Below are 27,480 nucleotides of genomic sequence, written 5' to 3'. Positions count from 1 at the left end.
ACTATTTGAAAATAAAAGAATTGTTCAGAAAAATACCATTGTGCACTCACTTTTTAGTAAGATGGACATGTAAAACATCACAGACAGTTGATGGAATATTAATCACCTGAAATTAACACTGCTGATTCTTAGATCCAACTTTTCCTTCACTATTAGGCCTTGGGGGCACAGCTTTAACTTTGTGTAAATTAATAATTACAGTGCATTTTATGGCTGGAAATTTGGAATGTACAATAAATCTGTTTTCGGTGAGGCCTCTTTTTACTGCATTGTAAAATTATTAACATTGTTGAATAGTTTCTGACATGAGAGAAAACTGGCAGCACATAAAACTTGTGTCAGAAGAAGGGAGAATATCTGGAGTTTGTTATTAAATCCTGATCTGGAAGATTAATTAGGATTGTATTTTGTTAGTGCTGGGACCCACAGAGTGTGTGGACTTTTATTCATAACTTTCGTTAATGATTCTGGGAATATGCCTGTTCATAAAGGTAACAAAACTGCAAAGGAAATCTGACAAGGTAGGGGGAATAGCATGATAAACAGTGATGGAACAGCTGGGATGGGGAAGAGGTAGTAACCGTATGATATTTATAGCTCATTGTTTTGCAAAGTTAATTAGCGATTCCACTCCTAGTAGGAAATCTGCAAAAAAGTTAAGTAAGCAGAAGGGGGAGTAGGAATTTACAAGGAATTTACACTGGGATAAGGAGTATTTCATCTTGCCATCATTGGATAACAAAATGGACTAGCAGTGGCTCTAAATTACCACCTGCTGGCCATTCGGTGTCCTCTGTGAAATAAGCTGGTGATCTCAGTCCACTTCCCAGTGGACATCTGTCTACATCACAGAACATAACGTATAAAAAATTGGCGCTAACTGACACCCTTGTTTAGGGTGACCATATGTCCCAATTTTATAGGGACAATCCAGATATTTGGGGCTTTTTCTTACATAGGTGCCTATTAACCCTCCCCCCCCCCCCATTCCGATTTTTCACATTTGCTATCTGTCACCCTACCCTTGTTAGCAGTCTCAGCAGAGTGGTCAAGGACTGAATGGGCCTGCAGACTGAAGCACCTTTTTATATCTAGAGGTGGACTCTCCAGTGCAGGGTTAATGCACACCGATGGGATTGTTTAGAGAAACACGAATGGGCACACAGCCCATGCAGTATCTGCTCAGGGGATACACAGATTCCTTCAGTCTCCAAAGATGATATTTTGGCATCTTTTAGTTGTTTATTTTAAGAGAAAGGATGATCTGATACAGGGAACATGTTCCCTAGGGGTGTCCTGCAGTGAGTAATTCCAATCACAGTACCCTGGAAAGGTTCTCCAGGGGATACAATTATAAGCAATGATCATTACTTGCCTTTCTCTCATGATGCTCCTCAATCATGCTGTCTGCCTCAGCTGGGCTTTTGGGAAGACCCCCTGCCTCCATTAAGCCTCTGATTTTTTGGATCCAATCTAGCAGCTCCTTTAGCTCCAAGTTAAACTTCTGCAACTGGTAAGAAGCTGCCAACTTTTCCCTCCTGCCACATGATGGACAATTATGCATTAGCCAATACACGGTCAGTCTACTTCCTTTCCCTGCACAGCCCCTGCTCCTGCACCATTCTCTACAACAGCAGCTCTCAACCTTTCCAGACTGCTGTACCCCTTTCAGGAGTCTGATTTCTCTTGTGTACTCCCCAGTTTCACCTCATTTAAAAACTACTTGTTTACAAAATCAGACATAAAAATATGGAAGTGTCACAGCACAGTATGACTGAAAAATTGCTTACTTTCTCATTTTTAACCATATAATTTTAAAATAAATCAATTGGACTATAAATATTGTACTGACATTTCACTGTATAGTATATAGAGCAGTATAAACAAGTCATTGACTGTATGAAATTTTAGTTTGTACTGACTTCACTAGTGGTTTTTATGTAGCCTGTTGTAAAATCAGGCAAATATCTTTATGAGTTGATGTACCCCCCGGAAGACCTTTGTGTACCCCCAGGGGTACGTGTACTCCTGGTTGAGATCCACTACTCTACAAAGCTCCTGCTGGGAGAAGTTGAGGCTGGGGTAATTTGTAAACTTCCCATACGACTCCTTACAGTGTTGCTGTTAAGCTGAGCTCACAGTAGCTGCAAACTGCATTGGAATCACCATGATGACATTATTTCTTCAGTAATTCCTCATGAGAGGCCAGAACTGGAGCAACTATCAAATCCTTCACAGCCACTCCCTTAAGTGATGATTCCTGCTCAGAGCCAGCCTTTGCATTTTTGGATGGGCCTGAGAAACAATCTTTTGTCCCCACCCAGACATAACTGCTGCACACAGTGATCTCACCAGGGCTGGTCGGAGGATTTGGGGGAATTTAGAGAGATTATTTTTGGGATAAACCACAGTCTTACTGGACTCATTTTACATAAAAAATATGTATGTGGAACTTAAATTCCATTAAATTAACCAAACTGCTGCAGAAGTAAAGCCCAGCTGTCTGCACCGGATATTGTATGAAGTCCCCAGAGAACTTTGGTGGCCCATGGCAATTGCTTTCAGGGCCCCAAGGAGCAGCTCTGTTTCTGCTGACAGAGATTCAGATAGTAGCCTGGTAGAAGGCTTTACCTTTGTTTGGCCTGCCCCTGGAGTCGTAGCCAGCTGTCTTTCATCTCTCTTTGCTTTGTACTCAGTTTGTCATTTATGGATGGATTCATCTTGCAAAGGCGGAAAGATTTCACTTCCAATGTCTGAGGAGAGATTTATAATGGACTACATTTACTCAGATTAATTATTGTATTGGTTCCTATGAGCTAGCCTTTCCACTCAATTGCTTGAAGGAAAGGGATGCGGCTTATTTTAAGGGCCCAGTTTTCAAACATTTCTGCCAAAATTGTGGCAACAAATTACACACAGGCAGTAGTTGCGTGCAGACTCCACATTTGTGTTTGCAAATAATCATCCAAATGCACAAACCAAGTAACTATATGCTATTTTTCGCACACACACATCAATTGACACTTACAAATGCTGTTTATCTGTGTGTGTGAGAACATTTATTGGCACCACTTAGGCACTGATGTTTGAACGTTTCACCCTTAAGTAACAAGAATGCTTTTTCCTCTATATGCAGTGTTGTTGTTGCTGTATCGGTCCCAAGATATTAGAGAGACGAGATGGGTGAGGTAATATCTTTTATTGGACCAGCTTCTGTTGGTGAGAGAGACAAGCTTCTCTGGTTTATTGGGATGTACACTATTGGCATGAGAGGTGGCTAAAACAGGAGTTCTTCTTGTCGGTTCATACTGATGACTTGAATGAGAAGTGATGGCAGCTACAAGTGAGGCAAAGGAACCTCACAGTGTAGGGGCATCAAGCCAATAAAAACAAATGTTATTAGATAATTGGCTGTAGATTACAGGTTTTAATGTATATGCCAAAAACAAAACAAAACCTACAGAAGAACCTCTAATTCTCCCTAATGACTCATGGTGCACTACTGAATTTTGCAGTTCAGTGAGCATGTGAAAAAACAAACCACCAGGATACTGCCTTAAACAACTGTACAGCAGAACATCACTAATCGGCACAAATGGGACCAGGACCATTGTGGATGGATGCGGTTTGAGGCCTAGATTGTGCTATGAATGAGGTGCACCAGCAGCTAATTCCTAGCTCTGTTTCAGGGCATCAGTGAGTGCCAGGAAGTAACGTGATGCACTCCCACTGGCCTGACGGGAACATGATGTTACTGACACTGGCTTGACCTTCAGCACAGGATCAGAAGCTCATTTGTCTCTGCTTCAGTAAACTGCAGTCCCAAAACATCATTTTCAATGTGGGTTTGTGGTTTACTGAAGTGCTATTTAGTGAGGTTCTACTGTCATTATTTAACACAGCCTGGCCAAATTGCCCAGGATTCCCATCTGGATCCCCCCCCCCCCTCCACCATGAAGATGAAATGAAAAATATATATTTATAAATAGTGAAAAATCTAGAAGGAAGAATGTTACTTGCCCATCAAGAAAACATATTTTGTCTCCGGTGATATGCAAGGGGGGTGGAATAATAAAAAAAAGATACTCATTTCACATTAAATTTACTGCAGGACATGACTAATAGTATGTGTGGAATAGACAATAAATATATAGGAAGGTCACTGATAATCAGCTTTTTCATATTATGAAAATTAACCAGTGGGGTATTATTTTATGAATTTATCACACATTCTCTACCTTTGCATATTTTTTTTCAAAGAAAGCTGAGAGAAATTTATGGCTTCCAAACGTGCATTCAAAATAAGTAATTATCCTTAAATCTTCAGTTGGTAATTAAATTGGGAACACTAGCTCATGTGACCTGCGTGACTATCTGGGAATCTCTCTACAATTTATGAATTTATCTTTACCAGGCTGCAAACCCCATTTTGAATGTGCAGCCTTTTGCCTTCTCTGTTGTCTACTTGCCTCCATGTTGGGTTGGAATTCCAAAGACGGGTAGCAAAAGAATAGCAAGAGAGAGATGCTGAAGTTAAGTGCTCTTCCGTTGAAGGGGAACTGCTCTAAACCACGGATGGCTCCCAATGAAGTTTAGCAGGGGAGAAGTTGCCTTGGCAATGAAGTCACCTGCCAGAGATCTCTGGTCACCTGGGGAAGCTGGCAAGAATGTTGCCTGACAAAAGGGGCTAAGTGCAGGGCCAGATTTACAACTTACGTGTCCCTAGGCACAGCATCTTCAGCACCCTCTCCCTCCCCACCCCCCCGCTTACAGCTGACCTTTGTGTTGCACACAGTTTTAGAGAGGTGCCCCTAGAACGCCGGCGCCCTTAGGCATGGGCTTACTGTGCCTAATTGGAAATCCGGCCCTAGCTAGGAGTTATAAATTGGGAGGAGCTGATTTATTTGGGTCTTTGGCCATTTTGTATCCAGCTAGAGAGGAAAGAAAAGCAACCCAGCATATAGGGACCTGCATGAAGGAGGGGGCCCTGCTTGATTTCCTGAACCCAGATGGTTCCCCAAGGACTCCCAAGGGAAGGGTGAGGTAGGGAGAGTCATTGCAGTTAGGATGGTTGTCATGTTCTATACATGATGTATACACTCCTGTGCTTTACATGATTAAGTGAAAGAGCAATTGAGTTAGACTCTGGGCAAAGCATCTCTCTGTATCAAATGCATTTCAACAACTTACTAGCTTCCAGAGAGACTCAAATGGTAAACCAGAAGGCTCACACCTTTTGGTGGGGTTCTGGGAGAAGGTGTGTAAATATATGGGAGTCTGAAGGGTTGCCCTGTGACCAAAGAGGCTAAGCAGCTGGACAGCTGTTTCCTGCTCTCAGAAAGGGGTGGCAGATAGGTCTGTGCCTCAAGAGCGTAGATAGGGACCCTAACATTGGGCCAGTGTCTTGACCCTGTTTAGGCCCTAGAAACTTAAAACATTCAGGGATTCAAGAACCCAGAGCTTTGAATTCCTCTTACAGCTGCCTTGTGGGTGGCCACCAGGGGTACAGACTGGATCTGTGACAACCTGTGCTACTGCCTCTGAAGTTGGAACAGGACCCAGATACCTCATTTGGACGCTCATATTAGCCCTTAGTCATGTAAAGGTCAATTTTACATGCATACGAGCTGCTTAGAGCATTAAAATTGACATTTGGACATTCTGTTTAGGGGACTACACTTGGAAATTGTGCCCATTGTGTTTTTCCACTTTTTAGAACAGAAATGGATACAAGCTTTTGGTTTAGTCCATTGCTGATATAGGAGCCAAGTTGCAAAGATGCGATAGGGATCTGGATCCATACTTTCCATAAATTCAGGGAAGGTCCAATCCAGCACTGAGATGTGGAACCATCTCCAAACAAGAGAAACATAATATGCTAAAAACATATGTTCCCTTCCTTCTCAGCTTTAGTACTTCAGAAGGGTGGGCATTTCATATGACAAACTGTGATTGAGGGGAATACAAAGGAACTAGAATCGTTCATTATAAAGAAGTCTGCTCTGAGGACCTCCGAGTTTTCTATCTGCTATGTTCCCATCCCAGTTCATCTTGTACTAAGCCTCTCTGAAGGAGCTCATCAAGGATTTTAGCAGAGACAAAGAAACAAAAACAGAGCATTGTTTTAGCAGCCCCAATATGTACCCGCTATCCCCCAGCCTCTGACCTCCATTTTGGACTTGATGACACTGATTTCCCTCTCCATTTCCTCATGTCGTCGCACCAGGTTTGCCACACTCTCCACGTCTTTCCCGTAATCCAATGCTTGTATCAGTGCACTCTTGGGGGGTAGGGCAGAAGAAGGAGAAAAATGACAGGATCATATCTCAGTTCCTTCAAATGTTTCCTCTCTCCTTCTCTCTTAAAACCTTCCTTTTATCCCCGTCCTAAATTTCAACAATGCAATGATAAGTGGCACAGAGAGTTGTCACTAAAGAGGTAGAACAAGAGTTCAGAACTCCTTGACCACTTCCAACCCTGCTTGACTTGGTGTGTATCTGCATGCGTGTGTATTTAACATAAGCACGAGAGAGACTTTCTATTTTCCTTCATCCCTCCCTGTCTATTTTTCCATAAACCATAATGCTAATAGCCAAAGACAACTACGGGTGGGACTTTCATGGGAAATTTATCATTCATAAAATTGCAATGTAAGTGCATTTTGTGAAAATTTGAGGGGAATTTTTGAGTCCTCAAAATTTTGCCGGAAGTGAAATTTTGGAGACTCAAGAAGAACATGGAACCAATTGGCAAAAATTGTTATGGAAAATTTTACAACAAATTGTTTACCAAGTTTAACAAGTGCTACTGTATGTGTGTTTGCTGATATATAAAGTCATATATGAATTATATAAAATCATACATGTGAAATAATAATACTTAGTCCTTATATAGCATTTTTCTTTCATAGATCTCAAAGCAAAAAGCAATGATGGGTATTATTATTCTCAGTTTACAAATGGGGAAACTGAGGCAAAGAGCGAGATTAAGTGACTTGCCCAAGGTCACACATTGAGTCAACGGTACAGCAAGGAATAGAATGCTGAATCTCTTGACTTAGTCTAGTATCTTATCCACTGCACCTTGCTATGTCCCTTTTAAAGTATCTAACCACCTCCTGCATGTCTAGGCATCGAGCTAAAAAGTCCCAGTCAATCTATATTTCAGTATCAACTGAAAACATTTATTTCTGACCCTAATCTGGAATTTTTGACAATTACTTTCAATACCTTCAAACTAGAAGTCTTCATTATATTTGACTGCATTTCAGTCTTTCTACAGACTCTGATTCATAGGAAACCCCAGGGATAGCGAAGCAGTATAGTACTCTAGCTGAGCTTGCTCCATGATTTACAGGTTGGTTAAAGAGGTTTTGCCGTTCCTATTTTGCACAGAGGCTATTATAATAGGTCACCTCTGAATGCTCATTCTCTCTATAATAATTGGACGGATGGGAGTTTATCCACTTTTACAGGGTGCCCACTTATCTTCAAGATGAAGTGATTTCTCTCAGTGGATGAAGCCCCTCCCATTAACACAATCATGAGCAGCTCACCTTCTCACTAATTCTCTCCGTGATGTCATCAATTTCTCTGATTAAGGCATGGATTTCCAGGGCTCCCTCCAGCTTCCTCCTGTAGGTATTCAGGTTACCATGGAAACTGGTCCACCTTTTATTGAAAGACAGGTTTAGGGGAGAGCATGAATATCAGAACTTCCACACCTGCAGCTAGATCACATTCAAACATGCAATTTCTGAGCTTCCTCGCCCATGGACTCCCTCTTCCCACAGCAGCCCAGATACATCTCATAGGTAAAGATTTAATGTGTCGGAAAGTGACTGTTCTAGGATTTTTTAGAGTCTAGGTAAGGGGATCTCAGATGAGGATAAGAGGGGGTTCCCAGCAGTGGGGGAAGGACTCTTGCATGGAACAAGTCCTGACCCAACTGCCAGAAACCCTCAACAAACCCATACACCCCATCCTCATGCTGCTCATTCTCAATTTGGCCACTGGGCTGTGAACCAGCAGAAGTGGGATAAGTTGGCCAGGAATACAGGTTTTCAGGGGGTTGGGATGGAACTAGCATGGAGCCAGACAGGGTCAGACTGGGGACAGGAGATGGCAGCCACAAGCAGAAAGCAAGGAGAAAGTAAGAATCTATTGTGAAGAGACAGAGTCTGCTGTGGGGTCAGCAGCTTGGAGAAGAGCTAGAAAACCTGCTGTAGGGCAGATAGTAAACAAAGACCATTTAACAAGATGGTAGTGGGAATGAGGTATGGAGTTGTTCCGTTAAATAGAGAGGTCAGGCTGGGTATCCAAGGCTGGCTCCACCACCTGTATCTCCAGGATTCTATTTCCCTGATAATCCAAGCTATGCTCATCCCAGCCACGAGATTCCACCATAGCAGGAAGGGAGCAAGACATCCTTTTAAAACTTCACCTGGGCAACCCAATGACCAATTAGAAATACTCTAAGCTACCATGCACAGGAGCAGGGTTTCATTGTGGGGAAAGCATGTTCATCTCTAAGGTTGGAAAGATGAATTTTGCATTGCTGAACGGGAAAGCCTTCCGTCCAATTGAAGTGCTGCTTTGACAGTCACTAAAGAAGCTTTATTGGCTAGAGGTGGAAGCTAGCATTTTGTACGTCACGCTTGTGGAAGAGGGTGCTTAAAAGGAGAAAAATTGTGTATATATCCCCAGCTTTTGTACAGCTCAGCCCAGCCTAGCAGAAGCCTACCCTTCCCTCCCTGCCATGAAACCATTAGAACAGCTTTGACTGAACTTTCCATCATCCAGAACCTGGAATGTATACTCACTTCTCATTGAGCTGCTTCCGGCGCTGATATATTGTCTTCACCTCTTCCTTGTTCTGTCTCTCCAGTTTCATGGCCAAGGCATTGATGGTTTTGATGTGAGCATCATCCACTGTCGTCTCCTATAAGGCCAGAACAAGAAAATATCAGTTGTGTGCCCCAAATGCCCATCATTGTGCCAGTTGCACAGAAGATCTCAGATCCAAACACTCTTCCCTGATATTGCACTTTTGTATCAGTCTCAGATAAAGATGGAGTGGGGATAAGGAGGGACATCACTATGAAACCAATAATGGTCAAAGTTCTATACAAGGACCTTAAGGGCTTCTTATCTAATCAGAGTGGAGACATCTGTCAAACAAATCACCACATTCTCTTTTAAAAACACAATTCTACCTTAAATTGTATAACTTTTTTATTCTGCTTGCTTCCCACATACTATGCTAGGGAAAGGATAATATTTGCACATAACTCATTATCTGAGCTATGCCACATTAAGGATGTTCTTCTGAAGCATGACCTGCAGCCAGTTCTGAACAGTACATGGCACTGAATGCAAAATAGAGGCATTCCAACACTCAAAAATATTGAATGTTGCAGTAAGTCCAGTAAATCACATACTCAGCAGGGAGACATTAATCATGGGTCTAGCAGAGGCACAGTGGCAGGATGCCAGCACTCGGATAATAGAAGTATTGATTCCATCTGCATTTTATATATGCTACGTACATACCACTGTGCATATTTCTAAGTGTACTCTGCTATGACACACAGCTGGAAAGTGAACACACTGAAAGCATTCTATATTGAATATAATCCATCTGATCCAGCAGAAACTATTCTAATGAATCAGAACCCCACAGTCTCCTGGAGGTTGGGAACTGACCCGATTGCCAGAAACCCTAAATAAACATATACACCCCGTCTCTATGCTGCTAGTTCTCAATCCAGCCACTGGGTGTGAACCAGCAGGAGTAGGAGGTGTATAGGCAGCCCAGGCTGGGGATCATTGCTCCTTGGATGGTTACTCACCACCCTAATCCCAGGTTTGCCTGGCAGGTAACCCTGTGATACTGGTGAAGAAGGTTGCAAGCAGTTACCCCAGGCGTAGCCTCTCTCTGCTTGTGCCAATGTGTTAGTGTTATGACTGAGCACTGGTTACGAGGGTGATCATCACAGCATCTACAATGCCAGCCTCTTGGAGATGTCTATGGAGCAGCGCAGAACTGCTTATGATGGGAATTCTCTGCTACATAACACAGAAACTAGGCACATGACCCACTTAAGATCTATCTCATTTATAGATTGATAAGGTGAGATTTTCCCTATCCGGACTCCCAGAGTGACTTGAGGATTATATCGTTCCTCCTTTCCCACCTCCACCACTCCTAACTCTTATTCTTATTGGCTGCCTCTACCTGTATCCACCTCTTTGTACTGTCCCTTAACCACTAGCTCTGCAGGTGACGGCTGAAGGGCCAGTGAAGGTTTCTTTTGAACTCTTCTGGCCTCACTTCATTGATATCTGAAGTGTGACAGTTTGTCTCTCTGCCTAGATGCAACATTACTGCATTCTCATAGGGACTCTAGAAGTGAGAGGCACTGGAAAGGAAAGCCCATATTCTCTCCAAGCCCCAGGCCTGTGCCCAAATTAGCACACCAATTAGGGTGTGAGAAAGCCAGCTGCAGTTTCTCACCATGGACGATAGTTCAGAGATCTCAGCAAAGAAAGCTGAACCAGGCAGTTAGTGCACTGTTGCTCCACAGCAGAACCTCTCTTTGGAGGTTCGGTTCATGAAGGTCTGGAATGTGTTACAGGTTCCAAACCAACCTAAGTTGAACCTCACCTGAAACCACCAAGTTTGCCTGATCTGAGGTGGAACACACAGAGTTTTGCATAGTTTCTATCCAAAAGTGTAACCCATTTGACGCTCACTCTAAATCTAGCCCAGGATCACTCAAAAGAGTTTCAGGTTTGCAATGCAATCCGAAGTTTTAGATTTCACTGTGATCATTTGTACACCTCTGTTCAGTTGTCATCAGGCATTTGATGTAGTGATGCAAGGATAGAGGATAATAGCTATTCTAACAGCTTTTGAACTGGCAAAGCCCTCTACACTTCTTTCTGCTCTTCCTTCCCCTAAGGAAAATGAAATAGCTTCAGTGGCTGTGATGCGCTTCTGTGCTGGAAAGCTGGCTTTTGGTTTAAGCCATACCAGGCATAGGGGACTAGGCATGGAAATTTCTCTTACCCCTGATGCTGATCCTCGGAATTCATTCAGCTTTTTCATGAGCTGCAGGCAGTGTTCGTAGTCATTCCCCACATCACCAATATTAATCATCACTTCCTGGGGAAAGGAAAAACAGTTAGGTGGATATTCAACTAACCATGGGACTTGCTTCAAGCCCAGAATGCAAGCAGCCAGCATTTCCTATGGGTTATCCTTTTCTTGATAAACCAAAAATGATTTCAGTCATCCCACAACCATACACTCCAGGAACACAATATCCTTTGTGATGGAGATTTTGTACATCAGGGCCCAATAATGTTTTAAGTGGAAGTTTTCTGTGTCCCTGAATATCATATCCCACTTTTTGCTGCTCACCCATGCGCCTTGATTACTGAATGTCCTGGCACAATGCACAATATGCCGTTACTTGCAGAAACTGATACAAGGAATAGAGATTGGATTCCCCAGATCTAAAGGATGTGTTTTGTTACTGAGATCAAGTAGTGGAGCCCTCACTTTGAAACCCGAATACAATTCTCTATTTATTTTTTCTCCCCCTAAAGTGGATTTTAGGGTTCATAAAAGCGAAGTACTTCTATAAGTAAGTAAGGGCTAGAGCATGGTGCAGCGGGGGATGGTGTTTTGCAAGTTTCTCTCATACCATTCTCTAAGTGCATTTTAAAACGTGACCTGCAAACCCTTGGACCTTTCCTGTAGTCCTGGCCCCCAGCTCTGAAAATGCATTTCATTCCATTTCTAGAAACCCCCTTTCTATTGGCCCTAGGGGTTTCTACTGAGCAGAGACTGACCATTATAAATTTTGTATAGTTTTGTGATATAGACAGATGTTTAGTGAATATGGTGAGGTCACCCCCTAACTCATTTACAATTATCACATACTTGTGCGTTAATCCATTGCACCACTTAGTACGAACTCCCCACCCTTAACAGCATGTACCCTATTAGTGAAATATGACTACTGACCTCCAAATCAAGGCCCTACGTATGTCTCATTGGACAAGGTGACTGTTTTTTCATTCTTATAAGAAAAATGTCTCAGAATTAATACACAATTTAGATAATCTGAATCTAGGATTTCAGGTGCTTAGGGTAGGCTCTATTCTTTTTTTCATATCTCTGTTTCAGAGGAGATGTAAAAGCAGAGCCCCGAACCCCTTGGTCACTATAGACCCCATGGCACTTTTTGAATGAATAGGGATGTTAATGCTGGTGTCCTAGCCAAATTCCAACTCTGGCATGGAAACATATCAGAATGTTTTAACAGTTGCTGTAATATTCCCTATATACAATCTGTAAAGCACTTTAAGATCCCCTATGACAAAAGACACAATGTAAATGTCCTGAAAGGTGATAATATCATCAAATGTTCATTACTAAAAAGCACTTCCCCATATAGCACCATGGGCTTGCTTTCCCCAGTTAAAGAATAGAGTCCATGTACCTTCTCCCTAATCCAGGCCTCCACTTGATCCACTTTCTGCAGAAACTCCAGGAAGTCCCGAATGTCCTCCAGCATCTTTCCATGAGCAGCAACAGCCCACTTCAGCTTCTTCCAGTGCTCCTGGAGCATACGGGTCCTACGACAGATCTCCCCTGATTTTGGGTGGCTCTGTGACACCAGGGCTTCCCCTTTCTTCGTGTTAGAAAGAGGGAATTAGAAAGGAAGTTTACCACTAACAAAAGGGTTACATGGTCTTTCTAGGAGGACCTCCTTATCCCCACCCACCACAAAACTCCACTACAAGAGCCCTCAAACTGTGAATACTCAGCCATTATTTTCAATAACTGGTAGGAAAGTCGGCATTATTCTGATGCAGTCAAGAACATTAGGCTTGAACATTCCATGGGCAAGGTGAAATTCAGAGGTTGAGAGCACAAGGGAGGGTATTTCAGACAAACATCTTCCAGATGATGATTCACTCATTCTCAGGAAGATAATTCAGACATGGTATGACATCTTCTTTCCTAGATCAGGAAGATTCAGTACTAGCAGGGGAAGTCAGTGGCTCCTTCCCATATAAGGAATACGGAAACAGAGAAGTCCCCTGGAAACCATACATGGACAATTAATGGGACTCCCCCACCTTGAATTAATGACATTCCAGTCACCCCTATAAAATACCACCAAGATTCTTGTCACACAGAAAGGGATGGTCACTGGCTCGATGGAAGAAGATAGAGAACTGGCACAATGCTGAGGAATGCTTAATACTCACTTTGAGCTCCTTCCCCCTCTCCTTCTGCAGAACGAACCTGCAATAATCTTAGGATAGCAGCAGAGTGGGGGAGTTACCTTGTTAACAGCTGTGATGATCTCCTCATTAGCCAGAATCTCAGCCTCAAAGACCTGATGTTTCTGCAGCAGCTTCATTTTGTCCTGCAGATTGCTGTGGTCTCGGATAGAAGGATCCTCCAGCTTTTGCATGTGCTCATTGATCCAATCCTCTGCCTGCAACCAAGGGGACCAGCAGAATCAACATGACACCCAGAAGCCATCTCTCCTCTCCCAATCTCAGAGTCTCCTCCCAAGGCACAATGTTGTCCTGTGAAACGGCATGTGCCTGGAGTAGGTAGATTTCCAATAACTGGTAATAACAACAGTGATTTTCTGATTTCTGAACTGTCCAGCTGAAAGGGAGTGAAAATAATTCTATCAAATGATAAGAGGAAAATATGGACAATTGCTTGGATACTATCGTTATTGTATCTCAGGTTATAAGTGAGATTAGATGCAAATCTATGGTGACTCTTGCTCATTCACACAGACCTAACATGTTGGTTATGTTTGGGGCCAGAGAGGAATTTTATCCCAAGATTACTGCCAAGGATTTTTTTCCCCCTGTCCTGGGTCACTGGGCAATGATCTTTCAACAAAATTGAGAGAGCATGCCACACAGAACCTATTTCCTGGTATTGTGGGGTGTGCACTTGTTCTTTTCCATTTGCTCCTCTCCCTCCATCAAAGAGCTGATCTCCTAGAAATCCTTGCTTCCCTTTATGAGCCTCTGAATTAATTCATTTTAGTTGTATATGGTGGGGTACATTTTCAGCATGGTAAATGGAGATTTAGCTTAATTACTTCATGTAACACAATGGCGGGATTCTTCATTTGTCCATTCTGTTAGCAGGTTTTGGAACATGTGGGAACCTGCAGGATAATTACTGTTAGCTCACGGGAGTCCACCCTGAATATAAGGGAGGTAGGAAGAGCACTCTGGAAAAGGAAGGTAGGCGTAGGATGGGTAGTCCCTCAAGGAAGTAAAATCAGGAGCAGATAGCTCTAGAAAGAAGGCAACCTAGGAGTTGATAAACCGTCTGCTCAGGCTAAGGCTGGGGGTTCACGTAGTATTATTTTGGAATAATCTTTATTGTCAATACCCCAGATGGGAGGAGGATGGTCACATACTTCGGTTTATCCTTTGTTTGGAGCTGGATGGGGACTCCGCTAGCTTCCATCGCATTAATGACAGCTAGCTGTTCTGTTGATTAGAGCACGGGGCTGAGAGTTAGGAATAGAACCCAGGAGTCCTCCTGTCTCTGCCACTGACCTGCTTTGTTACCTTGGTGCAGTCACTTAATAGCTCTGTGCCTCAGTTTCCTCCTCCGTAAAATGGGGATATTTACCTATTCCAAACAGGTGTTGTGAGGCTTAATGAATTAATATGAAGTAGTTAGAAATCTTCACGTCAAAGGCACTGTAGAAATGCCAAGTATTATTAATATTAATGGCACCTGTGCTACTAAGTCCTTTAACAGTACTTAAGAGTGTTACCTCAGCATGTTTTAAACACACAAAAGAGGATTTTTTCCAGTTCTACCAGTTAAGTGTGAAAGATACCCTATGTTCTCCAACATGCAGGCATGGTGGGGCTCAGCCCTAGATATTTTCTGAGCCCCCCCTTTATTTTGGACGGTGTTGAGAGCCTGTTCATCAGGATACATTTCACATTTAACTCTGAATCTCTTCACAGTCACTGTTTTCTGTTACAATTGGATGTAAGCGTCACCAAATGAGTAACTGTGCCAGTTTATTTCTGTAAGGTACGTCCTTCACGTCTCATCCCCCTTGTGTGTGTGACATCCTCAACTGTTGGTCAAGTCTGTCTTCTAGACTGTAAGGGGAAGGTTCTGTTTTCTATGAAGTGCTTGCTGCACACTTGTGGCTGCTAGAAATTAAACAAGTAATAAACAACATAAGAATGGCCATACTGGGTCAGACCAAAGGTCCATCCAGCCCACTATCCTGTCTACCGACAGTGACCAATGCCAGGTGTCCCAGAAGGAGTGAACCTAATAGGTAATGATCAAGTGATCTCTCTCCTGCCATCTATCTCCAGCCTCTGACAAACAGAGGCTAGAGACACCATTCCTTATCCATCCTGGCTAATAGCCATTAATGGACTTAACCTCCATGAATTTATCTAGCTTTCTTTTAAACCTTGTTATAGTCCTAGCCTTCACAACCTCCTCAGGCAAGGAGTTCCACAGGTTGACTGTGTGCTGCGTGAAGAAAAACTTCCTTTTATTTGTTTTAAATCTACTGCCCATTAATTTCATTTGGTGGCCCCTAGTTCTTATATTATGGGAACAAGTAAATATCTTTTCCTTATTCACTTTCTCCACACTACTCATGATTTTATACACCTCTATCATATCCCCCTTAGTCTCCTCTTTTCCAAGCTGAAGAGTCCTAGCCTCTTTAATCTCTCCTCATATGGGACCCGTTTCAAATCCCTAATCATTTTAGTTGCCCTTCATTTAGTTGCCTTTTTTAATGCCAGTATATCTTTTTTGAGATGAGGAGACCACATCTGTATGCAGTATTCAAGATGTGAGTGTACCATTGATTCATATAAGGGCAATAAGATATTCTCTGTCTTATTCTCTATCCCTTTTTGAATGATTCCTAACATCCTGTTTGCTTTTCTGACTGCCGCTGCACACTGCGTGGATGTCTTCAGAGAACTATCCACGATGACTCCAAGATCTCTTTCCTGACTATTTGTAGCTAAATTAGCCCCCATCATATTGTATGTATAGTTGGGGTTATTTTTTCCAATGTGCATTACTTTACATTTATCCACATTAAATTTCATTTGCCGTTTTGTTGCCCAATCACTTAGTTTTGTGAGATCTTTTTGAAGTTCTTCACAGTCCGCTTTGGTCTTAACTATCTTGAGCAGTTTAGTATCATCTGCAAACTTTGCCACCTTACTGTTTACCCCTTTTTCCAGATCATTTATGAATAAGTTGAATAGTATTGGTCCTAGGACTGACCCTTGGGGAACAACACTAGTTACCCCTCTCCATTCTGAAAATTTACCATTTATTCCTACCCTTTGTTCCCTGTCTTTTAACCAGTTCTCAATCCATGAAAGGATTTCATGGAAATCTAAGTACACTATGTCCACTGGATCCCCCTTGTCCACATGTTTGTTGATCCCTTCAAAGAACTCTAATAGATTAGTAAGACATGATTTCCCTTTACAGAAACCATGTTGACTTTTGCTCAACAATTTATGTTCTTCTATGTATCTGACAATTTTATTCTTTACTATTGTTTCAACTAATTTGTTGGGTACTGACGTTAGACTTACCAGTCTGTAATTGCCAGGATCACCTCTAGAGCCCTTTTTAAATATTGGTGTTACATTAGCTATCTTCCAGTCATTGGGTACAGAAGCTGATTTAAAGGACAGGTTACAAACTATAGTTAATAGTTCTGCAATTTCACATTTGAGTTCTTTCAGAACTCTTGGGTGAATGCCATCTGGTCCCGGTGACTTGTTACTGTTAAGTTTATCAATTAATTCCAAAACCTCCTTTAGTGACACTTCATTCTGTGACAATTCCTCATATTTGTCACCTACAAAGGATGGCTGAGATTTGGGAATCTCCCTAATATCCTCAGCCATGAAGACTGAAGCAAAGAATTCATTTAGTTTCTCTGCAATGATTTTATCGTCTTTAAGTGCTCCTTTTATATCTCGATCGTCCAGGGGCCCCACTGGTTGTTTAGCAGGCTTCCTGCATCTGATGTACTTAAAAAACATTTTGTTATTACCATTTGAGTTTTTGGCCAGCTGTTCTTCAAACTCCTTTTTGGCTTTTCTTATTATATTTTTTACACTTAATTTGGCAATGTTTATGCTCCTACTACCTCACTAGGATTTGACTTCCACTTTTTAAAAGATGCCTTTTTATCTCTCACTGCTTCTTTTAGATGGTTGTTAAGCCATGATGGCTCTTTTTTAGTTTTTTTACTGTATTTTTTAATTTGGGGGCATACATTTAAGTTGGGCCTCTATTATGATGTCTTTGAAAAGTGTCCAGGCATCTTCCTACTGTATTTTCCACTGCATGCATCCGATGAAGTGGGTTTTAGCCCATGAAAGCTTATGCCCAAATAAATCCGTTAGTCTCTAAGGTGCCACAAGTACTCCTGTTCCTTTTGCTGATACAGACTAACATGGCTACCACTCTCAAAAATCTAGTCACTGTACCTTTTAATTTCTGTTTAACTAACCTCCTCATTTTTGCATAGTTCCCCTTTCTGAAATTAAATGCCACAGTGTTGGGCTGTTGAGGTGTTCTTCCCACCATAGGAATGTTAAATGTTATTATATTATGGTCACTCTTTCCAAGCGGTCCTGTTAAAGTTACCTCTTGGACCAGATCCTGCTCTCCACTCAGAACTAAATCAAGAATTGCCTCTCCCCTTGTGAGTTCCTGTACCAGCTGCTCCAAGAAGCAGTCATTTAAAGTATCGAGAAATTTTGTCTCTGCATTTTGTCCCTAGGTGATATGTACCCATTCAATATGGGGATAATTGAAATCCCCCACTATTATTGAGTTATTTATTTTGATAGCCTCTCTAATCTCCCTTAGCATTTCATCATCACTATCACTGTCCTGGTCAGGTGGTCGATAATAGATCCCTACTGTTATATTCTTATTAGAGTATGGAATTACTATCCATAGAGATTCTATGGAACATGTGGATTCATTTAAGATTTTACTTCATTTGATTCTACGTTTTCTTTCACATATAGTACCACTGCCCCCTCTCCACCCGCATGACCTGTTCTGTCCTTCCGATATATTGTGTATCCCGGAATGATTGTGTCCCATTGATTGTCCCCACTCCACCAGGTTTCTGTGATGCCTATTATATCAATATCTTCCTTTAACATGAGGCACTCTAGTTCACCCATCTTATTATTTAGACTTCTAGCATTTGTGTACAAGCACTTTAAAAACTTGTCACTGTTTATTTGTCTGCCCTTTTCTGATGTGTCAGATTCTTTTTTATGTGAATGTTTCTCGTCTGATCTGGCCCATACTTTATCCTCTTCCATCTTCTCCTTCTGACTAAAACCTAGAGAATCTCTATCAATAGACTCTCCTCTAAGAGAAGTCTCTGTCCGATCCATGTGCTCCTCTGCAGCAATCGGCTTTCCCCCATCTCTTAACATTAAAAAGGTTGCAAAGCAGTTTTTAAACGAAGTGCCAGCAGTCTGGATCCACTTGGTTTAGGTGGAGGCCCATCTTTCCTGTATAGGGTCCCCCATCCCCAAAGTTTCCCCAGTTCCTAATAAATCTAAACCCCTCCTCTCTACACCATCGTCTCATCCATGCATTGAGACTCTGAAGCTCTGCCTGCCTACCTGGCCCTGCATGTGGAACTGGAAGCATTTCTGAGAATGTTACCATAGCGGTCCTGGATTTCAGTCTCTTTCCTAGCAGCCTAAATTTGGCCTCCAGGACATCTCTCCTACCCTTTCCTATGTCATTGGTACCTACATGTACCACGACCACCGGTTCCTCCCCAGCACTACACATAAGTCTATAGATGCCTTGAGAGATCCACAACCTTCGCACCAGACAGGCAAGTCACCATATGGATCTCCCGGTCATCACAAACCCAGCTACCTATGTTTCTAATGATCGAATCTCCCATTACTAACACTTGCCTTTTCCTAATGACTGGAGTTCCTTCCCCCAAACAAGATCAGCAGCTCTTTCTGAAGAGCTAATTATGGTCATGTCTCTCTTAAAATCTGTCTCCTTCAGGGATTTAAATGCAGTCTGTTAGAATAAAACAGGCAATAGGATCTACTTCAGTTTTTCACAAGTAAAAAAAAAGTATGCCAAGTTTCAGTTCTTAGCACTGAAAGAAATGTCTTCTTTCCATCATGCCTTTGAGAACCGGAAACTTGACACATATCATGACCCATCCTGTAGTCCTCAAGCCACTGACATACAGTGAAATTTTGGCTGCACAAAGACAGCAAATTGAGATCATTTTTGTGTGTCTCAAAACACATTGTTAATTGCCTTTGGGGGACTGCACTGACTGTATATGGGACTCAGAAGCTGGGTGATTTTTCCTTGTTAATTACCAGTTTGAATCCTCCTTTCAGCCACTGAAATTCTGTACACAGAAACAGCCCTCATCTGGTTTTTCCTCCCATAAGCACATGTAGGGATTAAACAAATAAACTTGGTATCAAGGTTGTCCAGGGCAGCAAACTGTTATCTGTGACTTTCATTACTAACACACTCCCTGCTCACAGGCTAAGGCCATCCCTGTCTCCCATTACGCAGCCACACATTAACACTCAAAGGACACTTAACTGTCTCTCTTCTTTTTAAAAGGAGAGTTATCTGAACAGTGAGACTGGGCAACCAATCTTTTCTGGTAACTCAGCATGGGGTCTCTTTCACACTTTCTAATATTAAACCAGGGCATGACGACACTCTCTTTAACAGGGTCATTGGCACACTCTAGTGGCAGACCAGATACAATTTTGTTTAAATCCCATTTAACAATCATTTCTGTAGCTTTCCTCTGATCATTCTATCAAGTGACTTAGGCTACATCTACACTACAGGGGGGAGTCGATTTAAGATACGCAAATTCAGCTACGTGAATAGCGTAGCTGAATTCGACGTATCGCAGCTGACTTACCCCACTGTGAGGACGGCGGCAAAATCGACCTCCGCAGCTTCCTGTCGACGGCGCTTACTCCCACCTCCGCTGGTGGAGTAAGAGCGTCGATTCGGGGATCGATTGTCGCGTCCCGATGGGACGCGATAAATCGATCCCCAAGAGGTCGATTTTTACCCGCCGATTCAGGAGGGTAGTGTAGACCCAGCCCTAGACAGTCCCCAGGCTCCAGTAGAAAGGAGCAGGCAGCAGGATCTAGATAATGAGGAGGACATTCAGGGTACATAGCAAAGCTGATCTATTTTCCCAGGATCTGTCCTTGAAGTGGGTTGGGATAGGGATGATGAGTGAAATCCTGGCTCCACTGAAGTGAGTAGCAAAACTCCCACTGGGACCTGGGTTTCACCCAGTGTAGGAGAAGGGAACGGCCTGATTTCTGGTGGGCGCTGGTTGTTTTTTTTAATTCTATACAGCCTCTATTTAGAAACATTTAGTTTTGAATGTATTTGTGCTCAGAACTCAGGGTGAGCACACTTGGCAACTGAAATACATTAAGCACAGTACATTTATATAGTGCTGCATGAGTTCCAGGCCCTGTATAAATATTAACGAATTAATCCTCCCAACGCCCCTATGAGGTAGGTGGATAAGTATGTTATTCCCTTTACAGATGGAGAAACAGAGAGAAAGGTGGAGTGACTTTGCCAAGGCCACGTGATGAATGAATTGGCAGGGCCAGGATCAAAACTCAGGACCTCCTGACTTTCAACCTTGTGATCATTCCCTCAGACTAAAGTAAATAAATTCCTCATCAGCAGCTTCCCTTTTGCCCCAGATCATTAAGGATGTGATGCACAGTTTGTAATAGTACGGAAGCATATTGGAGATCTCACTACACTGGATGCTCAAATAGCTATGGTAGCAAAAAATATCCCCTACCAACTTCAGCAGAAGACTGTGCCCCATTCTGTGATCCACGTGTGTGTTCTCCAGACTTCGGGATTGCAATTTCTGTCTAGAAATGAAGCCACGTACTCTGAAAATGCTCAGGCTGCTGCATTTTGCACCAGCTGATCTTAAACAGACCATATGACTCCAGTACTCTGCCTTCTGTACCATCTTCCCAATAAATACAGAATCCAATTCTCTCTCCCGATATTCAAAGCTCTCCATGTGATTAGCCTGAGTTATCTGACAGTTTGCTTCGCTCCCACGGCTATAACTGCTACCTTCCACTGGAACAATGATTCTGTCAACCAATGGGGATAGCTTGTGACTGCAGGAGACAGGATTTTCACAGGAACTGGACCTAGACTATGGAGCTTACTCGAACAAGAAATAAGAATAATTGCTGTTGGCACACAATGAATAACCACTGTGTTGGCACACAGGGCCAGATCCTGCTCTAAGGTATATAGGCGTATCAGTCAGGGAAGGAGGGAGAGCTTCTTTCCCCAGCACAAGAGCGGAGAAGGATTATAATTTAATACTCAGGAGGTACTAAGGTGCAGACATATTCCTAAACCAGCTGGTGAACTACATTCACAACTAGCATTGCCAGTCCCCCATCCAGGCCATCTGCCTCATTAACCTGTACTTTTTGAAAATAGCAGCAGTGTGCAATTCGCCATTCATTCCCTCAGCCCAACCCATGGACTCCTGCTCTGCCAGGAGTATTTGTGGGTCAGAGGATGCATCAAGCCAGCATTCCAGCTACCATACGCACCACTGATCAGATCAGGATTTGACCTGTTACTTATTGACAAATGCAAGGATAGCATTTGGCTGTTTAATAGGGTCTTGCTAGAATACATTTTAAAAAGAGGATGGGCTTTGAAAAAGTGTTTTCCGACCCTGAATTCAAACACTGCCAAGGAAGAGGGACCTGCTGAGATACTGAACTGCTTAACCTATTGGTGTTAGGGGAGAGGGACACCCACTCAGACTGTTTGTACAAATGGAATCTTAAAAGCTGTTTTAAAAAACCTCTGTCTGTAATATAAAGAATGAAGTGCAGGTTGTGGGCAGCAACTATCCAGCTGGCATTTGCTTTTGGTAACAGTCTGAGCTTGAAATATGTCAGCTTAGCGCAGGGCAACGTTTGGGGTGACTGAACCTCTCCGCTTTTTCTTTCCGCTGCGGGGGAGTGTTTCAAGGGAGGCCGCAACAGGTGCATCTGCAAACCCAGTAACAGTGTGTGCAAATGCCCCCGTGTGTGTGTGTGATGTTTGTGCCAGCATGACGGATGCTGGCACATTTTTCAGGCACGCACATTGGGCTGCCCTTTGGAAATGTGACCTGGAATGTCTTTCCCAACAGTGATGTCAGCAGCAACGACAACTCTATTACAAGGCTAAGTCCAGAACAGGAGAAACAAATAGAATTGGAATCATTTTACAGAGATGGGCCTAAAGCAGCTGAAGAGCTGCTCTAACTTATGACACTGGCATAAAGTTCCTAAGTGACCTTACACCAGTGGAGGATAGGCCTAGCTCTGCTTGGCTTCACTATGCTCTCTCCCCCCCCCCACATCAGTCCCACCTAGGAATGCCCATTCCCTCCCTCTATGCCAGAGAGAAGGGAGCAAGGGGCATAGAAGGCAATTATTTCACCTTTGCCATTTTTACCCTAGTGACGAGTTCCACTATGTGCAAAGTGGCTGTAAATGGACAAGAGAACCCAACCCTAGAAACCATGTCATAATCATGGTGCAATAACAACCACCTTTATTAAAATAATTTCCTCTTCAGATGTTTAGAAACACAGGTGTTGCTATACCTGGCTAGTCTCTTGCAGTGGCCAGTGCTTGATGTTTCAGAGGGATGTGATTCCCCCATCCTACTATAAATCATTCTTACTATAATGATAGTAGGAATTTTGAAGTAGGAACCAAATTTACCCATAGTGTTGTAAAGAGAATCATTGTATGTAGTGAGCCTTATCAGCAGAAGCACATTGCTCTTGGAGCCAGGCAGGCAAGCTAGCAGCACCTATCCGTACAGATCTTAGCAACAAGTAAAATGTCTTACTGTTACTTAAAAAGTCTTTTCTTATGTTATAATAGCAAGTTGGCATCAGCTATTGCATGGTGTCTAGGGTTACCATATTTAAAAAATAAAAAAAGAGGACACTCCACGGGGCCCTGGCCCCGCCCCTTTCCCACCCCTGACCCCTGCCCCAACTCCACCCATTCCCCGCCCATTCCCCGCCCATTCCCCAAAGTCCCAGCCCTAACTCCCCCTCCTCCCTCCCAGCCACGCGAAAAGGGCTGCCCAAGCGCTACCGGCTTCACGGTTTGCCGGGCAGCCTCCAGACCCTGCGCCTCTGGCCGGCGCTTCCCCAGCACAGCTGGAGCCCGGGAGGGGCACTTCCCCTCCTGGGCTCCAGCTGCTCTTCTCCTCCCCTGACTCTTCGGCTCTGTTTCAGGGCCAAGCTGCCCGAGCCAGCGCTACCGGCTTCGGGCAGCCCCCTTGCCTCCAGACCCTGTGCCGCCGGAGCAGAGCAGCTGGAGCCCGGGAAGGGAAGTGCCCGGCCGGTGGCTCGGGGTCCGGAGGCACAGGAGCTACCCGAAGCTGGTAGCGCTGGCTCGGGCAGCTTGGCTCTTAAACAGAGCCGAAGAGTCAGGGGAGGAGAAGAGCAGCTGGAGCCCAGGAGGGGAAGTGCCCCTCCCGGGCTCCAGCTGTGCTGGGGAAGCGCCGGCCAGAGGCGCAGGGTCTGGAGGCACACGAAGCCGGTAGCGCTGGCTCGGGCAGCTTGGCTCTTAAACAGAGCCAAAGTCTGAGTCAGGGGAGGAGCAGAGCAGCCGCAGGAGAGAAAGTGCCCGTCCGGTATTTTTCCCGGACGTATGGTAACCCTACGTGACTGGTGCCCGGGGCTGGGGGCGCAGCTCCAGCCCCAGGGGGACGCAAATCCTGACAGTGCCGGCTCCCCGCAATGCGCTGGCGTCCACAACCCCTTCGGGGGCGCCCCCCAGCCCTGCGATGGCTGCCGAGCGGCGCCCAGAGACACCCCCCATCCAAAGGACAGGGGCCCGCGCCCCCCCCTCCCCCGACGGCTTGCTGCCTCACAGGGGCAGGTTGGTCGTGTCGCAGGGGCTGCTGGGAGTTGTAGTTCTCGGCCGCTCCCCTCTCCTGGCTCTCCCTGGAGTGTGAGGCCTAGCCAGACTACAGCCCCCAGCATGCCCTGGGCAGGAGCCGAGTGTCACACTGAGATGATGTCACAGCGGGCGACCCACACACACAAATTCGGAGATCCTAGCCTCCCTATTTCCCCGGACATGTCTGGCTTTTTGGCAATTCCCCCCGGACGGGGATTTGGGGACCAAAAAGCCGGACATGTCTGGGGAAATCCGGACGTATGGTAACCCTAATGGTGTCAGAAAACAATGAAAGTAAGAAAAGAGTAGAAGAAAACTGAAAAGAAACGGACCAACTAAAGCCTCCAGAAAAGCGTTTGAAGAAAATGGAGAAAGTGGAAGGAAGGATTAGAGCTGGACAACATTGCAAACGGCACGGACAAAAACAATGAACGTCTGCAAAGAGCATTATTTCTTTCTGTGGTCAGTGAAGAAAACAGAGGAGTATTTAATACTTTTCAATTTGATGATGTAGCAGATAAAGAAACAAAAAACAGATCATACAGAATATGTTTAAGGCATACTGTGCACCGCAAAAAAATATGTATGGGAGTCACAAATTTTTCACCAGAAGTCAGACGGATGGGAAAGTATAGACCAATATGTAACTGATTTAAAACTGGCAATACAATTGTGAAGAACTGTGTGAGTAACTCATTAAAGACTGCATCATGTGTGATGTTGCATCAGATTCAGTTCAAGCTAGGTTGTTGTGGGACAGTAATTTAATCCTTGAATGTGCTGTGGACATATGACATGCAGATGAAATGACTGCAAAACAACTGAAGGGCCTGGATGAACTGGAAAAAATACATGCACATATTGCAGCATATGTCCACCTTTAGTAAGCACCCAGACACAGCCATCAACTAGAGGGGTGTCCTGCAACTAATAAAAGCCTGTGATCGAGAGAAGGGAAAAGAGCAATCAGAGAGGCAACTAAAGGTTGTTATAAATGCAGCCGTAGTCATGCCATAAGGTAGCCTCCTACACACGAGCAAGAATGCTGAAGATTTGGCAAATGCAATCATTTTGCTAAAAAGTGCAACTCTGGAAGGCAAAAATACCAGGGCAAAGAGATGTTTAACCTCACAGAAGCAGGTGAGCACTTGTAAGGTCTGTTCCTCAGCATGCTAAGTACTGAGCCTCCCGAGGATGAGTGGAATGTGGATTTGCTTATTATTGATCACAAAACTACGAGTTTTAAAATCAATACTGGGGCACAGGCCAAAGTGATGTCTGTAAAGTGATACAACTTTTTAATGGCCGAACTCCTTCTCAACTCAAGTATTCAGCTGATAACGTACTCAGGGGGAAAACTGCAGGTATGTGGTGAATGCAACTTGGACTGTGAGTATTGGCATAAGGAAACATTGGTGGAATTTCAAGTGGTAGAATTTGACTCCAAAGCTATATTGGGCTTACAGGCAGTGACAAATTTAAACTTAGGGCAGAGAGTCAATATGATAAAGGAAGAATCAGAAGGTGAATGGAATACATTTAAAGAATACAAGGATTTATTTGAAGGTGAAGGGTGCTTGCCAGGTAAGCACACCATAAAGATGAACTTGCAAATACAACCTGCAGTTCATGCACCTTGCAAACTTCCACTGGCATTAAGGGACAAAATAGAAAAAGAATTGCTCTGCATGGAACCGTTGCAAGTAATAACAAAAATGCAAGAACCTACAAAATGTCAATTCCATACTAATTGTAAACAAACCAGGTTGAGATAAAATAAAAGTATGCTCAGATGCAAGAGATATGAATAAAGGGATACAAAGAGAACATTTTCAATTACCTAAAGTAGAACTCACTAGCAAATTAGCAAAAGCTACAGTTTTCACCGTCTTAGATGCCAGTAGTGGATTTTGGCAAATACAGCTGGTTGACAAAATTCTAGACTGTTCACTCAACACACCGTTTGGAAGGTACATGTTCACCAGAATTCCTTTTAGCATCTGTTCAACTCCTGAAGTATTCCAAAGAATGCTCCAACAGACATTTGAAGGTCTGGGAGGTGTTGAAAGTTATATTATAGATGACATACTGGTCTGGGGAAATACCAGACAAGAACACGATGAAAGGCACAAGAGAGTTCTAGACAGGTATCGTGAAAGGCACCTGTGACTATCTGAAGAAGAGCAAACACAAATGGGCTCTGACAGAGATAAAAATTTGGGAGCATTCCTTGACCACAGAAGATTATTTATCTTGGGAAATTTATCCTGCACATGTCAACAGTAGCAATTCCTTGAAGACAACTGTTGGGAAAAGATGTCAAGTTCACCCATATGCCAATGCATGAGGTGGCATAGGAGCATTTGAAAGAATTGTTTACAAGGGCACCCGTACTGAAGTACTTTCATGTCAAAGAGCAGTTGCTGTGCCAGAGGATGCGAGTTCTACTGGATTAAGAGCTACTGCTGCAAAAGGTGGCTCCTGTTGTTCATTGCTTCTAAAGCTCTGACAACTACCCGACAGAATTATGCCCAAATAGAAAAAGAAATGCTGGCAATAGTATCTGGCTGCACTTGACTTCGTCAGCTTATCTATGGGAAAAAAGTAGCTATGGAAACAGACCACACAGCTCCTACGGCCATTTTCAGAGAACCATTGCGCAGTACTCCACCAAAGATTCAAAGACGGTTGCTAACACTCCAGAAATATCGACTGAAAGTTGGATAAAGACCAGGGAAAGTATTAGCAATCGCTGATGCTTTATCCAGAGTGTCCAGATTGAAGTAAGTTCAGAGGAAGCTGATATTGCAATACATCTCACAATGTCTTACTTACATATTTCAGAACAGAAATTGAAGGAATTTCAGACAGATACTGCAAATGATGTCCTGCAAACCTTAAAACAAACAATTTCCCAAGGATGGCCAGACCAGAGAACGGAAGTACCAGAGGACAGTTGTGCTTATTGGTCATAGAGAGAGGAACTAAATATGCAAGATGGACTTGTCTTTAGAAGAGATAGAATCATAGTACTGGAATATCTCAGAAAGGAGATCTCATCTTGTATTCATAAGAGTCATATGGAGCAGAGCTATGTAAAAAGAGAGCTTTGCATGCTGTCTATTGGCCAGACACATGTAGTTAAATTGAGGACATGGTATAGTCTTGAAACACATTCAACCTTGAGAGACAAAGATCAAAAGGAACTAGTGTTACCACATGAGGTCCCAACAGACCATGACAGAAACTTGGCATGAACCTGTTTAAATGTCAAGGTACAGATTATCTTATTCTGGTTGTTTATTATTCAAAATACTTGGAAGTCTACTTGTTTCAGGACACCACAAGGGTGTCTGTCATCAGA

The 27,480-nt window shown here is 43.4% G+C and overlaps 1 protein-coding gene across 1 annotated transcript in view; it reads right to left on the bottom strand.

Moving 5' to 3' along the window:
- SPTBN5 (spectrin beta, non-erythrocytic 5) overlaps positions 1-27,480 on the bottom strand; it is a 137,671-nt gene that overhangs the window by 43,235 nt on the left and 66,956 nt on the right. The window contains exons 32-39 of the mRNA XM_054028619.1: positions 13,364-13,519; positions 12,512-12,703; positions 11,071-11,166; positions 8,822-8,940; positions 7,556-7,670; positions 6,167-6,280; positions 2,632-2,753; positions 1,376-1,538 (exon numbers count right to left, since the gene is read on the bottom strand). Of these exons, the coding sequence (XP_053884594.1) occupies positions 1,376-1,538; positions 2,632-2,753; positions 6,167-6,280; positions 7,556-7,670; positions 8,822-8,940; positions 11,071-11,166; positions 12,512-12,703; positions 13,364-13,519 (1,077 nt within the window). The remainder of the gene's footprint in view (positions 1-1,375; positions 1,539-2,631; positions 2,754-6,166; positions 6,281-7,555; positions 7,671-8,821; positions 8,941-11,070; positions 11,167-12,511; positions 12,704-13,363; positions 13,520-27,480) is intronic.

This window comes from Malaclemys terrapin, chromosome 4 (genome assembly GCF_027887155.1).
Source record: "Malaclemys terrapin pileata isolate rMalTer1 chromosome 4, rMalTer1.hap1, whole genome shotgun sequence".
NCBI lineage: Eukaryota > Metazoa > Chordata > Testudines > Emydidae > Malaclemys > Malaclemys terrapin.
This window is presented reverse-complemented; position numbering and strand designations above follow the sequence as displayed.